Here is a 14,994-nt window from a genome sequence, read left to right on the forward strand (position 1 = left end):
GATTGGTCCGGTTGTCCTCCTTAGGCACAGTGGGCGGGACTTTGTTCAGGTCTGGCCCTATTAAACGAGATCTTGTCCTGCATCTGGAGCAGGCTTGGTGTGAGTAACCATGGTGATCTATATGTCTTGTAGTAACCATGGTGATGTTGTACGCCCCCCCCGATTTAGACGCAACCCAGCAGACCTCCGGCAGATAGTTCCCTCGTAGCCCACTCAGAAATCGTTGGTAGAATCCGTAGTATTCGATAAGGGAGTTTTATAGGTGAAATATCGTGCATAAAGCTGTGTCTCACCCTCTCTACCTGTCTGTCTGTCTGTCTGTGTGTGTCTCCCGGTCTTTCTGTCTATTTGTCTCTCTGTTTCTGCCTCTCTTTCTCTGTCTGTCTCTCTCTCCCTCCCTGTCCCTCCCTCCTTCCTTCCTTCCCTCCCACTGCCTCCCTCCCTCCCTCCCTCCTCCCCTCTCTCTCTCCCCCTCCCATCGCTCCCTCTCTCTCTCCCTGTCCCTCCCTCTCTCCCTCCCTCCCTCCCTCTCTCCCTCACTCCCTCCCTCCGTCCAGGTGTTTGACCTGTCCAAGCTGGCCCCCTCCAAGGCCCTCCAGCTCTGCACCCTGCTGCCTCCCGGCAGTGTGCGGGTGCTGGTCTGCGGGGGGGACGGCACCGTGGGCTGGGTGCTGGACGCCATCGACGCCATGAAGCTCAAGGTACCGGCGGTAGCACCACAAGACATCATGGGACGGTCCGTTATCAATGATAACGTGTAGCCACAGTGGCTATCCTGTTAGGTACAGGTATCGACAGGGACAACACAATCCGACATTACAGCGATGTTTGATTGCCGATACGTTATGTATTGTGCATTTGTAAAAAGAAAACAGGACGATCTTCCATGTGTTAATTTTTTCCCAATGTTTTATTTTGTGTGGTCCAACGTTGGGATTCGGGCTCTTAACGGCAACCATTTTGTTTTTTAAATGAATGTGGCCGAACGGAACCAATTAACTCCTGGCGAATACACATTAAGGCTTTCTAATCTATGTGATGCCACCATTGTCAGCCTGACAACACTCGTAATTAGCACATGAACCCATTCTAGTTCCGTTTCCCATCCCTGTATCCTATCCTCATCCCCTTTCGGTGTGGTGATGTTTTCAGGGCCAGGACCCCTTCATCCCTCAGGTCACCATCTTGCCCCTGGGCACCGGGAACGACCTGTCCAACACCTTGGGCTGGGGGTCGGGCTACGCAGGAGAGATCGCCGTGGAGCAGGTGCTGCGCAACATCCTGGACGCCGAGGTGGTCAAGATGGACAGGTGGGACGACAGCAACCGCAACACAAAGGACCTGATGTCCGCCTTTCACTGGGCTGGGGGTCGGCTTAGCTCAAGAGGTGGATCGGGTTGACTTGGAACTGGGAGGTTGCTAGTTCGATCCCCGGCTCCTCCTAGACGAGTGACGAGGTGTCCCCGAGCAAGACACCTCACCCTAACTGCTCCCGACGAGCTGGCTGTCGCCTTGTGTGGTTTACTCTGCCGTCTGTGTATGAATGGTTGTAAGTCGCTTTCATAAATCAGCTGCCCCAAGGGAGTTACACATTTCCTTGAAAATACAGCTTGGAATAGGCCTACAACATAAAAGAAGAATATTATTGTGTTTTCAGCTGGCACATTACAAAAGAAAAGTTTTTAGACATATATATACTGTGCGCACACGCATATACTCAGAACAAGATTGACAACTTGAGTTTGGCATTGTCTTTCAGGTGGAAGGTTCAGGTGGCCTCCAAAGGCCTCTACTTCCGGAAACCAAAGGTGATTATCCTAAAAATGGTTACATTTACGTTCTCACTCTCTTAAGTATTTTCCGCAGTGCCATGGTATTATTATTTAACGTGAGCGAGAACTTGTGGCGTTTGCTACTGTTTACGACGTCACACGGAGGAACGACATGGCAACGTCCCGCATGACGCAATGCAACAGGCCAACGTCCGGCTAAGGCAGGCCATCGATCGCAATGGTCTCTGTCCTCTTGCAGGTGTTGTCCATGAATAACTACTTCTCAGTGGGCCCGGACGCTCTGATGGCCCTCAACTTCCACACACACCGGGAGAAGACTCCCTCCTTCTTCTCCAGCCGCATCCTCAACAAGGTACGAGTCGCCAGGACGCTCCTGGTGGTGGTGTTCCTGTTTGTTAAAACTCCCAAGCAGTGAGGTGGGAGGATCCCCCACAATGCACCACAGAGGCTTTTTAAAGGGGACCTTTTTCGACTTTTATGACGTACATGCATTTCGATGTATTCCCTGCTGACAGTCTGGGGTGGCTGTGCAGAGCGCTAAACACTCGGGACAACGTTTGCGATTCACTTGTTCACATTTCCGGGAAATCATCTACGTAGAGGCACTCCTGCCACGCCCCTATATGCCTCGTCAAATCTGCCCGCGCCCGCGCTTCAAGGAAGGTAACCAATCACAACGGAGTTGGGTTGGCAGGAGGGGGGCGAGGGGGCGGAGAAGGACGAAACCGAGCGTTGACAGAGAAGGCTGAAAGCGCCCAGATGAGAGGAAGACTTTCCCGAAAGTCAACATGGTTTTTTGTGTATGGTTAAACATGACTATCAATCATTATAACAACGTTTATAGGTCATAAAAGTCGAAAAGCATAATAGGTCTCCTTTAAAGCTTCGTTATGGTTCCACCACAACTAAGCCTTTAGAGTAATGGGGTTTTGAACAAGGGATTGTTTATTAGAATACAAGTTTTTATCCACACGTTTCCTAAAATATCGATACAGTTTTGCATACGACTTTTGCCCATTCATGAAAATAATCGTTGATGGTGTTCTGTCAAAATACATTTATATCGCTAAATACCTAGGTATAGGTGGTCCTGTTACATATCCAACTGATTATTGCCTTTTATCATGCAGGGCCATGGTTAAGAGTATTCATACTAGTGCATCCATGTTCACTGACTCTCCTCTTCTGGGTTTCACTAGGTTGTGTATTTCCTCTATGGAACCAAAGATTGTTTAGTTCAGGAATGTAAGGACCTGGATAAGCGGATTGAGGTAAAGTAGTGTTGCTATAGTGTTTTGTGTGTGTGTGTGTGTGTGTGTGTGTGTGTGTGTGTGTGTGTGTGTGTGTGTGTGTGTGTGTGTGTGTGTGTGTGTGTGTGTGTGTGTGTGTGTGTGTGTGTGTGTGTGTGTGTGTGTGTGTGTGGTCACATGCTTTCTTGGAGGAACTGCTTGAAACATGTGGGCAATCTTAAAACCTGAAGCAAATCCTTTGCTAACTTTAAACCATCAAACACTGGGGAGAACTATGGGATTAAGGTCCCACAAGGTTTTCTGTAGTTTCCCTTTTCTGTGTTTGTGTGTGTGTTCATTTGCCTGTGTGTGTTGGTGTGTCCGTGCACCTGTGCATGCGTGTCTGTGCGCCTGTGTGTGTCTTGTGTGTGTGTGTGTGTGTGTGTGTGTGTGTGTGTCCACGCGCCTGCCTGTGTGTGTGTGTGTGTGTGGGTCTTGTGTGTGTGTGTGTGTGTGTGTGTGTGTGTGTCCACGCGCCTGCCTGTGTGTGTGTGTGTGTGTGGGTCTCTGCTTACCTGTGCCTGGGTCTCCTCCCTCAGCTGGAGCTGGACGGAGAAAGGGTCCGGCTGCCCAGCCTGGAGGGCATCATCGTCTGTAACATCGGCTACTGGGGCGGGGGCTGCAGGCTCTGGGAAGGCATGGGGGACGAGCCCTGCCCCCCCACACGGTAAACCTAGCCTCAACCAATGAATGGACTCTGTTCTACTTTTAGGAAAAATAGGCCAATAGACCGCCCAGGGCGTTCGATACTGTCTCGACAGTGAATCGGCAAAGCGTTACACGTCAGTGGCAGCCATCTTTGTTGTTGTCGTTGTTTTTGTTGTCGTTGTTGTTGTTGGAAATGCCTTTTCGGCGCTCTACTCATCTGCACCGCCATCGTCATCGTGTTTATCCCGCCTCATATTGGATAAGCGGTTGGGATTGGTCAGTCTACCTCGTACCGTCAGAACTCCTTCTGTATTGGATCGGGATCCCAGACCTTATTTGCAGAGGAAGTTAAACGTGAGCCCGCGACATTCGTCTGGCTCCCAGGCCCACTGACCTTACACAAACCTTACACAGGGTTTGTGTAAGGTCTTCCACACTTTTGCAGCTTCTGCAGACTGTTCTGCAGACTGACGTGTGTGTGTGTGTGTGTGTGTGTGTGTGTGTGTGTGTCCTAGGCTGGACGATGGCCTTCTGGAGGTGGTAGGAGTGTTTGGCTCCTTTCACTGTGCCCAGATCCAGGTCAAAATGGCCAATCCGGTGCGGTTGGGCCAGGCACACACTGTGCGGGTGAGGGGACAGACACACATACACCTACACACTTTATTACTTACTTCATTACCTACTTGATTAATTCATTACGTACTTCATTTCTTACTACATTACTTCATCCCTTGCTTCATTACTTACTTCATTACTTGCTTCATTACTTCAGTACTAACTTTATTACTTCATTAGTCAATTATTTACTTAATTAATAACTTTTTTTCTTACTTCATTACTTAATTAGTTTTTTCTTAACTTCATTCATTGCTTACTCCATTACTTACTCCATTACTTACTACATTACTTCATTCATTACTTACTTCCTGCATTACTTCATTACCTGCTTATTTCATTCATAACTTACTTCGTTGCTTCATTACTTCATTATTTCATTACTTAATTCATTACTTACTTCGTTGCATCATTACTTCATTACTTAATTCATTACTTACTTTGTTGCTTCATTCATTACTTACTCACTGCATTTCTTCATTACCTACTTACTTATTTACTTACTTCGTTACTTAATTCATTACTTGCTTCATTACTTACTTCATTACTTAATTCATTACTTAATTCATTACTTGCTTCATTACTTACTTCATTACTTACTTCATTACTTACTTCATTACTTACTTCATTACTTACTTCATTACTTGCTTCATTACTTCATTACTTACCTCATTACTTCACATCTCACTTCCTTATTGACCTGGTAACTCACCCACCTCGTTAGAGAGGCTCTCTGTAACCCGGCTGTGTGTGCCCGTGGCTGTGTGTGCCCGTGGCCGTCCCCCAGCTGGTGCTGAAGAGCTCCAGGATGCCCATGCAGGTGGACGGGGAGCCGTGGGCCCAGGGCCCCTGCACCATCACCATCACCCACAAGACCCAGGTCCACATGCTGTACCACGGCGGGGAGCAGACGGACGACGACGACGACGACGACGACGCCGACACCAGCGCCTCGGAGACCGAGAGCCCCGGCCCCCACGACTCCCCCAGGCCCCGGGGGGCGCGGCTCTGACCGCCCGGGACCCCCTCCTCCCCACGACTCCCCCAGGCCCCGGGGGGCGCGGCTCTGACCGCCCGGGACCCCCTCCTCCCCACGACTCCCCAGGCCCCGGGGGGCGCGGCTCTGACCGCCCGGGACCCCCTCCTCCCCACGACTCCCCCAGGCCCCGGGGGGCGCGGCTCTGACCGCCCGGGACCCCCTCCTCCCCACGACTCCCCCAGGCCCCGGGGGGCGCGGCTCTGACCGCCCGGGACCCCCTCCTCCCCACGACTCCCCCAGGCCCCGGGGGGCGCGGCTCTGACCGCCCGGGACCCCCTCCTCCCCACGACTCCCCCAGGCCCCGGGGGGCGCGGCTCTGACCGCCCGGGACCCCCTCCTCCCCACGACTCCCCCAGGCCCCGGGGGGCGCGGCTCTGACCGCCCGGGACCCCCTCCTCCCCACGACTCCCCCAGGCCCCGGGGGGCGCGGCTCTGACCGCCCGGGACCCCCTCCTCCCCACGACTCCCCCAGGCCCCGGGGGGCGCGGCTCTGACCGCCCGGGACCCCCTCCTCCCCACGACTCCCCCAGGCCCCGGGGGGGGCGGCTCTGACCGCCCGGGACCCCCTCCTCCCCACGACTCCCCCAGGCCCCGGGGGGCGCGGCTCTGACCGCCCGGGACCCCCTCCTCCCCACGACCCCCCCCCTGGCCCTGACTGTCCCTGACCACCTCCCTACTACTCCCAGCGGCTCTGATCCCCCCCCCCCCCCGTGGACCCTAGGGACCCGGGCCCCCCCCCCCTCCTCTCCCCCCCCCCCCCGTGGACCCTAGGGACCCGGGCCCCCCCCCCCGACCTCGTCGTCACTCCTCCATGACCCGACTGGTCAGTGCCGTCTCACCTCCTCCCCACCGCCTGCCTCCTCTCCGGGAGGCCGCCCTCACTTCCTCCCTCACTTCCTCCCTCACTTCCTCCCTCACTTCCTCCCCCTTCAGCCCTTTTATAATACCGAGCACTTGGCTTTCTTTGTCCCTTTTTTGGGGTTTGTGTTTTGGGACGTTTTGAAATGAGTTGCTAGGACCACGCTAGGGAGACCCACTACCTTCTGAGTTACTTTGGTTCCGGTTTTTAATCTTGCACGACGGCGATGTATCGCTGTGTCCCGGGTTTACGTTTCGGTTTACTACTTTGGTTCGTAGAAGGAGGGTACGAGGTGTTCTTGTGGTGGTGGTGGTGGTGGTGGTGGTATCTCCCAGCCTCACGCTAACGATGTAATGTAACCGAGACCTCAGGCTATTCACTTGTCACACGTTGGCCAATCAGGTAACACTGAACTATTTGGAAGACCAATCGCTCTTTGCACTGATCCCTGAGTGCCAAATTTACTGTCACGGTAGATCACTCTTAAACGGTAATGAAAGACCCCCCCCCCCGCCCAGGCAACCACACAGCTGATTAATGGCCCCCAGGAAATGTCTGAGCTTCCAAAAGACAAACTACTCCTTAAAGAGACAGCTGAGGCCCACCATACGTACGTGTGCGTGGCCTCACAAGATCAGCACTCAGCAGCTAATGTATTGGTTTAAATGCAGTTTCAAAGGCTCCTATCCCCTAGACATCTACACTGCTTCAAGAGATGTAGATCTATGTATGTCATTCACTGGATACTTCGGTAGGCCTGGTTTACGTCTCAGACACGACGTCGTAAGCGGGCAAGGCTGACCGGGTTGTTTATCGATGTCTGTTCTTAACTATCTAGAGAAAACCTGGCTGGATTAGGTCAAAGTTCGAAGTCGTTTTCATCGTGTAGTCTTTGAAATGATGTAGGGCTTCTTGCGTCCCCACTCGTTCTCTTCTTTTGTACTTTGAATTGTTTTACACTGTTATGGCACATAACACTTTAACACTGCTGACCGTATTGAAACCGTATACTGTATAGGTTATAGTTTATTCACTTAATATAGTATATATAGTTTACCATTAACATGACCATACCAGTAGTTTGAATATTGCATGGATTGGCTGTCACTACCCTTATTTAAAGATTTGTTAAATATACAATTTGAACTGCTTGCAATAATGAATACAGGGTAGTTTTCTAAGGTCTTGAAGACTCAAACAGCCAGGCATATTTTAAGCCCTCATATCAATTTAACAGCCAGTTTTGCAGTAATACTTGTTTTAAATGTGTGTTCCCATAAGGCTCAGGTCACAATACTTTAGAGTAGTCCCAACGTGTTGTATTGGGTGTGTCTTTGCACAATCAAATGCTTACATTTGGGCATGTCTTTATTTTTTGGGGACAATTTGGCCCTTTAAAAAAAAAAAAGAGGCCGGTAGTCCATGTGTGATTCTATTTATACCAAAATTCTGATAGCCATAACTCTTGACAGATATTTTACGTTACAGTGAATTAACAGACGTCGTGCTTACCTTTTTACTTGCCACATTGATGTTTGTGATTGCTATTTCTCTTAAAAACGCAAAATAGGATTAGCCATGCAATGCTTGTGGAATACGCAAGAACTTTGTGTTTAGGTGCTTTACTTCCCTACCTATCAAGTTTGTTCCATTGTAATTGTGCACAGGTGCCCCTTTGCCCTCAACCATATTCTACATGTTTACAGTGTCGGACACAGACTGACTTCATGGTGTTGTACTGTGTGTGTACCGAAACTATTGGTAATCAACGCACTGGGAGAATGTTTTGGGAAGTGGAATGTTATGTCGGCTTTGGATGTTTCGAGAAAGTGAAGATGTTCAATCTTAGATGCCTAATTAGCAGCTTTTTGTTTATACTTTGAGTGCTCCAGTATTTGTGTGACGGGCCCATGCCTCCCTTCAAATTAAGAGTTCAAACGATTTTTTGCTATACTACATCCACGGATAACTTACATTTGTTTTACCTTTGGCAGCAATATTCCTCTTTCTGTAAAGGAAAGAAACCAATTTAAATTTGAAACTTAATTTAACTTTATTCACAAGATTATTTGAACACTTATTAACCCTGAGAAGAAAGTTGAAGCTCCCACCACTTGTGATTGTCATTGATACTCTCGAACAGAATGTACGCGAGGTCGATTGAAATTGAAAACATTCTCATAAATATTTTCATATGCATAAACTGTGTCATCGCTTTGCTTCATAAAATTAACCAACAGATGCTCTCATAACCTTGATTAATTCTAACGAACATCATTTATCAACGATTATCATTATTAAACAAACACCAGGTACATGTTCCAAAAAAATAATTCCTCCAGTGGGGAAAAACCAAGAACAATGAATTTTAACTTCCATGTCAAGAAAACCAATGAATAAAAGCCTTTCAGCCAGACAACTTGCACAAGGCGACGGAAGAGCTGTTGGAGAAGATCCAGAAGGCCGGATACACGGCTTGGACGAAAGGAATGCTAAAAGTGTAGAAGGGATTCACCGCACCAGCGATGCTGTAAAACGTGGCCGTTCCCTCGTCACAATCCACCAGCACGCCTACGCGCTTCGAACTGAGGCTCGCCAGCACCGTCTCGCTGTTGGCGTGCCAGGCGGACAGCTTCAGGGTCAACCACTCCACGCACCAGGACTGGTCGTTACGGCCCAAGCGACTAGAGGGGCCTTTGCGATCCATGCTCTTGTAAGACAGCCCTATGGCCACATAGTTGTTACTGCTCATCTTCACTTCCCAGTAGTGGCGCCCTCTGGAGAACCCCTTGGAGGTCAGCACCTGGGAGCAGACGGAGAACCGTGCAGGGCCGTCGGGGTAGTTCATTGGCTCGTCCATCACTGAGGCCTCGGTCAGGTTCTCGCTCAGCTTCACCCGTCTGTGGGCCGTCTTCCGATCAAAGGTGAGCACCGTGGCGTCTGTTCAGGGGAAAGGTTTTGGGTCAAGTTTCGGTATTGGAGACCGTGAGATGCTTCCACCAGTGGGTAAGCTCGGAGCAACGGATAAAAATGTCCACATACATTTGAGAAGATCGTGTCTGGATACGCAGGAGGTAAGGCTGGGCGGGATGCTAGAAGTTTCTGAAACAAAGAACATTGTTCGATGTATGATGAGTGGGCCATTTTCATGTCTTCAGGGGTATGCACTTGACAATAGGGCTGAACGATTAATCGAATTCAAACAAACATCGTGATGTAATGGAACGCGATTTGCAAATCGCATTGGCTGGGATTATATCAATTATTTTTTTAATGTTACTGACTGGAGATCAGTAAAATTCGTATTATAGTAATAGTTAAATAAAGATGAATCAATTAATGCAACAATTCATCTCAACACATAGGCCTGGCCTAAAGGAAAGTAGTTTGGATGTTGACTGCTTCCAATGTTGTGCTGGTCATACTATAGAAGCTTTATTGCTTGTTTAGTGAATAAGAACACAAGGAACTTAATACAATATATAGATTAGATTATTTCCCCAAATCATTCAGTCCTACTTGACAATTCAATATTGTGAATGGTTGACAGCTTGTAGATTACCTGGATCCTCTGTTGATTTCTGTTCAGGTTTGCAGCCTTTGGATTGAGCACCCTTAGAAAAATCCAAGAGGTTCTCCATGGATGCTGCCGCCTTCACCTTCTTTTCCTTTGGTTTCTTCTTGGGTGCTACATGAAGCAACGTTAAAACAAATGTGACTCTCTGGAGGAATTTGATTGCAACACTAAACCAAAGGATAGTATTTAGCATCAGACAAACAAATGAGCCATCTTACGCTGAGGTCCTGTACCCGTGGGCAGGTCGAATAACCAACACGGATCCACCGAGGGCCTTGCCCCCTGGGACGGCCCGGGGCTGGAGCTTTTGGAAGATGCCTTTGGCACGGCTCCTGAAATTCAAATTCCGCTAATGTTATCCTTCAGGCTTTCAGAGCCTGGGTTTGGAATTGATTCTGGATTTTGCCAGAGCTATCCACCGTGTAGGTATGCTTGCAGGCTTTAAAACATTAAATCATTTTATTGATCATTAAAAGGTTGAGACAGCCACATTGAGCAAGGGCAAACTAAAGTATTTTTTTTTTAACTTTAAATCTTAATTTTAAATAATTGTTAAAGACTTGTTTCATTCATCATTCTACCGTCTTCACAGACAACTTGAAAGTAACACTTATGCCGTTTTGGAAATCTGCGCAGGAAAGGTTAAAGCTCAGTTACTTACTCCCACTTTGCAGTATATAGTAGTACTAGCTACATTGGTTGAAAATGATTTCACACATTTAATAGCATTCTATGGTTTAATTGCTACCATAATGCAATGAGATTAACTGCAGTATGTTCCATAAGAATTGTAATTTTTTATGAATCTAAATTATATGAAAGTCCACCACTTCAAAACGCAAAAAATTATTTAGATAGTGCAGGGTTGATAACCTGATAAGTGACAATGTAAACACAGCCAGCCTGTGTCTGTCATGATGCAAAGTCCAGCATTACAAACTAGCATCTTTATCCGCCATGTTTCAGACCTCTCTGAACACATCTGCCATTGTGCCTTTGGCACGATCACCTGTGGACGGCACTGCTGTCCAGAAGACGGTTTAAAGGCCCACCTGGTTTGAGCATCGCTGCTCTGGTCTCCACTGGTTGTTTCAACAGTTCACATAGAAAATCCCTGAAGACGACAACGAAGGTCTGGGCGCCAATCACGTCCTTCGAGTCCAGCGTCACCCGAGGTGGGATGCACTCGAAACTAACCACTGAAGGCAGCTCTACTGAAGACTTTCCGAAAAAAATAACATTTTATTACAATGTAAAGAAGATAATATCAAGAGACGGCTTCTAAAACAACTAAGAGGGCAACGTTTGACCATTAACTAGTTTAAACCCATTTCAAAACTATCGGCCAAAATTGGGATGCAATTATGACATCTAGTGAATAAAACATGACTATTTGAGTTACGAACATTCCCTCTGTGTATCCATCCTCTCCTTCATAGTCTTAAGGAAATTTCCCCCCTCACCTGCAGAAAGGCCAGGGTGTCTGACTGACTCAGAACATCGCTGACGGTGTCTTTGGCAGTGTCCATCTGCTGGATATTCTGGAGGAGCCTCTTTATGACGTTGGTGTACTTGGCCTCCCCACTCTGCATCTGGCGGTCCACTGCGTTCATGGCTTCACGCTCCTCTTTGTCCAGCATCTCTCGGATCTGCTGGTACTCGGCCTCCAGCATCTTCTTCCTGTTGATCACAGATTCCTAGCGCATTCATGACAACGTTATACAGGGCTGGGCAATGACTCTCATAATTTTCATTTTTCGGCATTGAATGCTATTGCATCAACATGAAAATAAGATATCAACTTAATGTCATGGCGTTTTATTCTCTGGGTTAATGAGGATGGTAAGGAATGCCCTAAACACACTGATGGTGTAAATGACCTGCTGTGATTATTTAATGATACCTTTTTACAAATCACCCAGCCCTGAGAGGTGATAGGTAGCAAGTGTGGTCAAAGGCTACGCTATTGCACACTGCTTATAAACAAAGTCATTAAACCGAATGTAGAATCAAGGGCAGTTTGCATCATAAGGAAATTATAAAGGGCGTTTCTCACTTGGGGATACGTTGAATTTATAGACACAAGCGCCCACGGTTAAGTAATTTGACAGCAAATAAAAATTACCTTTAACTTTCTCTGTGCCTCCGTCATCTGGGAGATGGTCGTCTGTGTCTTTTCAATCTTTGAATCCAGCAACACCAACTTGGACTTGCAGTCAGACTACCGAAAAAAAATAAGATCAAAAGGAAGCTAGAAGGAAGTAAAAGTTAAAAAAGTAAAAAGAGGATATGACAGTAACACACGTGTACACAAAGATCAGGCAAAAATGGACACACAAACACACGCACCTCTTTCAGAGCCTTTTGTTCATCGGGAGTCGAGAAGGCGCATCCCTTGTGGACCTGCTGCAGGCAGAAGCTGCAGATACAGCGGCTGTGTTGGACGCAAAAGAACTCCATCAGCTTGTGGTGGTCGGGGCAGACGCGCTCGCTCATGTCCGCGAGCGGCTCTCTGAGCTGGTGCGCGCGGTAGTTGGGGTTGTCGAGGTGGGGCCGAACGTGCTCGAGGCAGAACGACGCCATGCAGGTGAGGCAGGTCTTGTCCGCCTCGGAGGACATACACGTATCGCACATCACGATGGGCTTTTTGACGGCTTCCTCCTCCTTCCTCTCGAGCCCGAACTCGGTCTTACTGGAGCGGGTTTTGAACGTTTCCACCACAGTACTGAGTACCGTGTTCTTCTTGAGCTCTGGCCTGGTGGGAAAGTGGGCCCGACATTGAGGGCAGTCATAACTCTCCTTCCAGGTGGCGACCAGACAGTCCTGACAGAAATTGTGTCCGCAAGGAATCGTGACCGGCACTTGGAAGGGACAGAGGCAAATGCTGCAGGTGAGCTCGTCCTCCAAGTCTTTTAGATATCGAAAATTGCTTATTTCTTCCGACTCGGCCATGTTGAATGCAGTGTTGTGCTGTCGTAAGAGGAACGAAACTTAAGTCATGTGGCGTCAACACGTACGTAGTCGTCCGGAAAACGGAACCAGGAAGGAGACATTTATTGTCTCCTGTATTTATACGGGAGCCAGAGGGCGTGGATGTTCTACAGACGAGTAGGCCTAATAGTGACGCTCGCCTGCTCCCTTATAACTTTAACGAGAGTCTCTTTCGCTCCCTCCATCAACCCACACATTGGACAGTGTGCAATTGCATAATTTTTATTTATCTATATCTACATCTGAGTGTTTTTTTTAATGCAATTTTTAATTATGTGCAATATTGCTCACTTTTTATTGACTTTTATTGACTTATTTTTTATTTTTGGTTGTTTGTTATTTGTACCGTCTGTTGACTTTCCACCGTGAGCTACTGGATACCTGAATTTCCCCAAGGGCATGATTAAAGTATCTACTTGCTTACTTGTGTATGGGAAAAGATGCGCTGTAACGCGTCCGCGGCACCGTGCCTTTGCTGCTGCGTCGTCTTTTGCATCACAAAAGACTTTCCTAGTTTCCTTACAGCCCAATACAGACCACCATATTCCCCAATCATCTGTGCCATCCTCAGAGAGAGTTTGGGTTATGACACCTGTGTATATTGGTGTGGGTGGTTCTTCCACTTTGATGGAGGCCGCCGACTTAAAGGACACTAATTTACTCATTAGGTATTCACGGTGTGTCGGTGGATACCAATTGTTATTGTAGGGTTCGGGTATTATTATTATTATTCCGGAGTGGTAACCATAGGGGAGTGGGGTAAGCAGTGCACATTTTTACTTAAAGTTAAAGTTTGAGAAATACAGCTTTAGAAAAAGTGTTTTGTGGCACAACTTGCCCCGAGTACGGGGTAAGTTGTGCCAATAGAGTGGCGAAGTCACGCCCCTTCCGGTAGGGCTCATGGGACCTATGAGATCGAAAAATATGAATGGGTGTCAATGGAGAGAAAATAATTATTTTCTGGTCCCGGTCTTTATATGCCCTGGATTACACATATGTTGTTTGTGGATTTAAAGGATAATTTTTCATGCAAAGAGTTCGACCGTTTATTGTGCAATTGTTCAGATAAAGGCTGTAGAGAAAACACAACGAGAAAGACTACACGGCTCGTATGTGACGTCATGCTCCCTGCGACTGGCGTGGAGAAGACCGACAATCTTCCCATCGGCATAACTGAAACTCTGCACGTGCCCCGATTTATAATGGTTTTCACCTCTTTCGATGCTTTTATCCTCCCCTTGGAAAAAGCGGTGAAGTGGGGCAGAGAGATCGCCATCTCTGTGCCGAGTTCCAAGGGCGGGTGTGGTGACGTATATCATATGCGTCGAGAGCAGCGAAGAGCTGTAGTTCACAGGGACTCTCTAAATCGACGCCACTTCGACCTGGGCGGGACTTTACGTCCTACGTCACTCGCTATGGGTGTGCATGTGTGCGCATAGCCGTCACTCGCGATGGGTGTGCAACTGTGCATGTGAGAAAGGTTTTGGCTTTAGTGTCTATGGGTTGGTAATAACGGTTCTGATGATTTTTCTGATGGAAAAGTGGTCTTTTATTTCCATAATCTTTGTTCAGTGAACGCATAAACCCGTTTGTTAGTTAGCAGTTAAACAAAATGCGATCTCTTTGTTTACAGTTACCAACGACCAACTGATGATTGGGGGTTCGATTCCCTAGTGATGCAAGGTTTTTTCTTTCATTTTGGACTGCACACACATCGCGAGTGACGGATACTCGAACAATGTACACACATCACTGTCTTTACAATTTCTTGGCAACCGAAGTTTAAAGATTGTCAATTGGTTAACTCTTGAATCGCATGTACTAAGACCTGATGGGTTAGTGGTCAGAGAACAACTGATTAACGCGGGGATAAGGGGTTCGATTCGAAGCTAGCTTTTTTCATTCATATTGGACTGGATGTTTGTATGCCATTTTGCGTAACTTGTAGTTTATGATGAAGAAATGTTACTGGTGTTAAGGTTAGGGTAACGCTAAGGGTAAGACACAGTGTTTTTGCAACACAATATTTCTTACAATAACAAAGTTTAAAGTTTTGATGATTCCAGTAGGAAACTTAAGATACCTAGAGTAATGCGTGAGTGCTCAGCTCACAAAACATCAACAAGTCAGCAGTGTGGTACAGGGTGATCATTTCTGATATACAGTACAAAAGCTGAAACTAT

At 47.7% G+C, this 14,994-nt stretch overlaps 2 protein-coding genes across 2 annotated transcripts in view; one reads left to right on the forward strand and one right to left on the reverse strand.

Annotated features, from left to right (window-relative positions):
• dgke (diacylglycerol kinase, epsilon) overlaps positions 1-5,392 on the forward strand; it is a 20,583-nt gene extending 15,191 nt beyond the window's left edge. Inside the window, exons 3-10 of the mRNA XM_060047404.1 lie at positions 268-701; positions 1,153-1,310; positions 1,760-1,808; positions 2,032-2,145; positions 2,993-3,064; positions 3,622-3,749; positions 4,246-4,357; positions 5,133-5,392. Coding sequence (XP_059903387.1) covers positions 268-701; positions 1,153-1,310; positions 1,760-1,808; positions 2,032-2,145; positions 2,993-3,064; positions 3,622-3,749; positions 4,246-4,357; positions 5,133-5,357 — 1,292 coding nt within the window. The 3' untranslated portion in view covers positions 5,358-5,392. The remainder of the gene's footprint in view (positions 1-267; positions 702-1,152; positions 1,311-1,759; positions 1,809-2,031; positions 2,146-2,992; positions 3,065-3,621; positions 3,750-4,245; positions 4,358-5,132) is intronic.
• Positions 5,393-8,271: 2,879 nt separating this feature from the next.
• LOC132454636 (E3 ubiquitin/ISG15 ligase TRIM25-like) lies at positions 8,272-12,875 on the reverse strand. The gene is made up of 8 exons (XM_060048135.1): positions 12,170-12,875; positions 11,946-12,041; positions 11,284-11,517; positions 10,873-11,041; positions 10,039-10,152; positions 9,806-9,931; positions 9,286-9,345; positions 8,272-9,183 (listed from the first exon to the last, which is right to left on the reverse strand). Exons 1-8 carry the CDS (start codon positions 12,770-12,772, stop codon positions 8,651-8,653), a joined length of 1,935 nt encoding a protein of 644 aa, XP_059904118.1. The 5' UTR covers positions 12,773-12,875; the 3' UTR covers positions 8,272-8,650.
• Positions 12,876-14,994: the final 2,119 nt, after the last annotated feature.

The sequence above is a fragment of the Gadus macrocephalus genome, chromosome 3, assembly GCF_031168955.1.
Source record: "Gadus macrocephalus chromosome 3, ASM3116895v1".
Lineage (NCBI taxonomy): Eukaryota > Metazoa > Chordata > Actinopteri > Gadiformes > Gadidae > Gadus > Gadus macrocephalus.

Bases quoted from the DNA above. Each gene is read 5' to 3' on its own strand.
- LOC132454636 (XM_060048135.1), bottom strand. From the start codon at position 12,772: ATGGCCGAGTCGGAAGAAATAAGCAATTTTCGATATCTAAAAGACTTG. The intron at 11,042-11,283 runs GTGAGGGGGGAA...TTTTTCGGAAAG, and splicing joins ACACCCTGGCCTTTCTGCAG to TCTTCAGTAGAGCTGCCTTC. The intron at 9,184-9,285 runs GTATGTGGACAT...TCCCCTGAACAG, and splicing joins CAGACACGATCTTCTCAAAT to ACGCCACGGTGCTCACCTTT.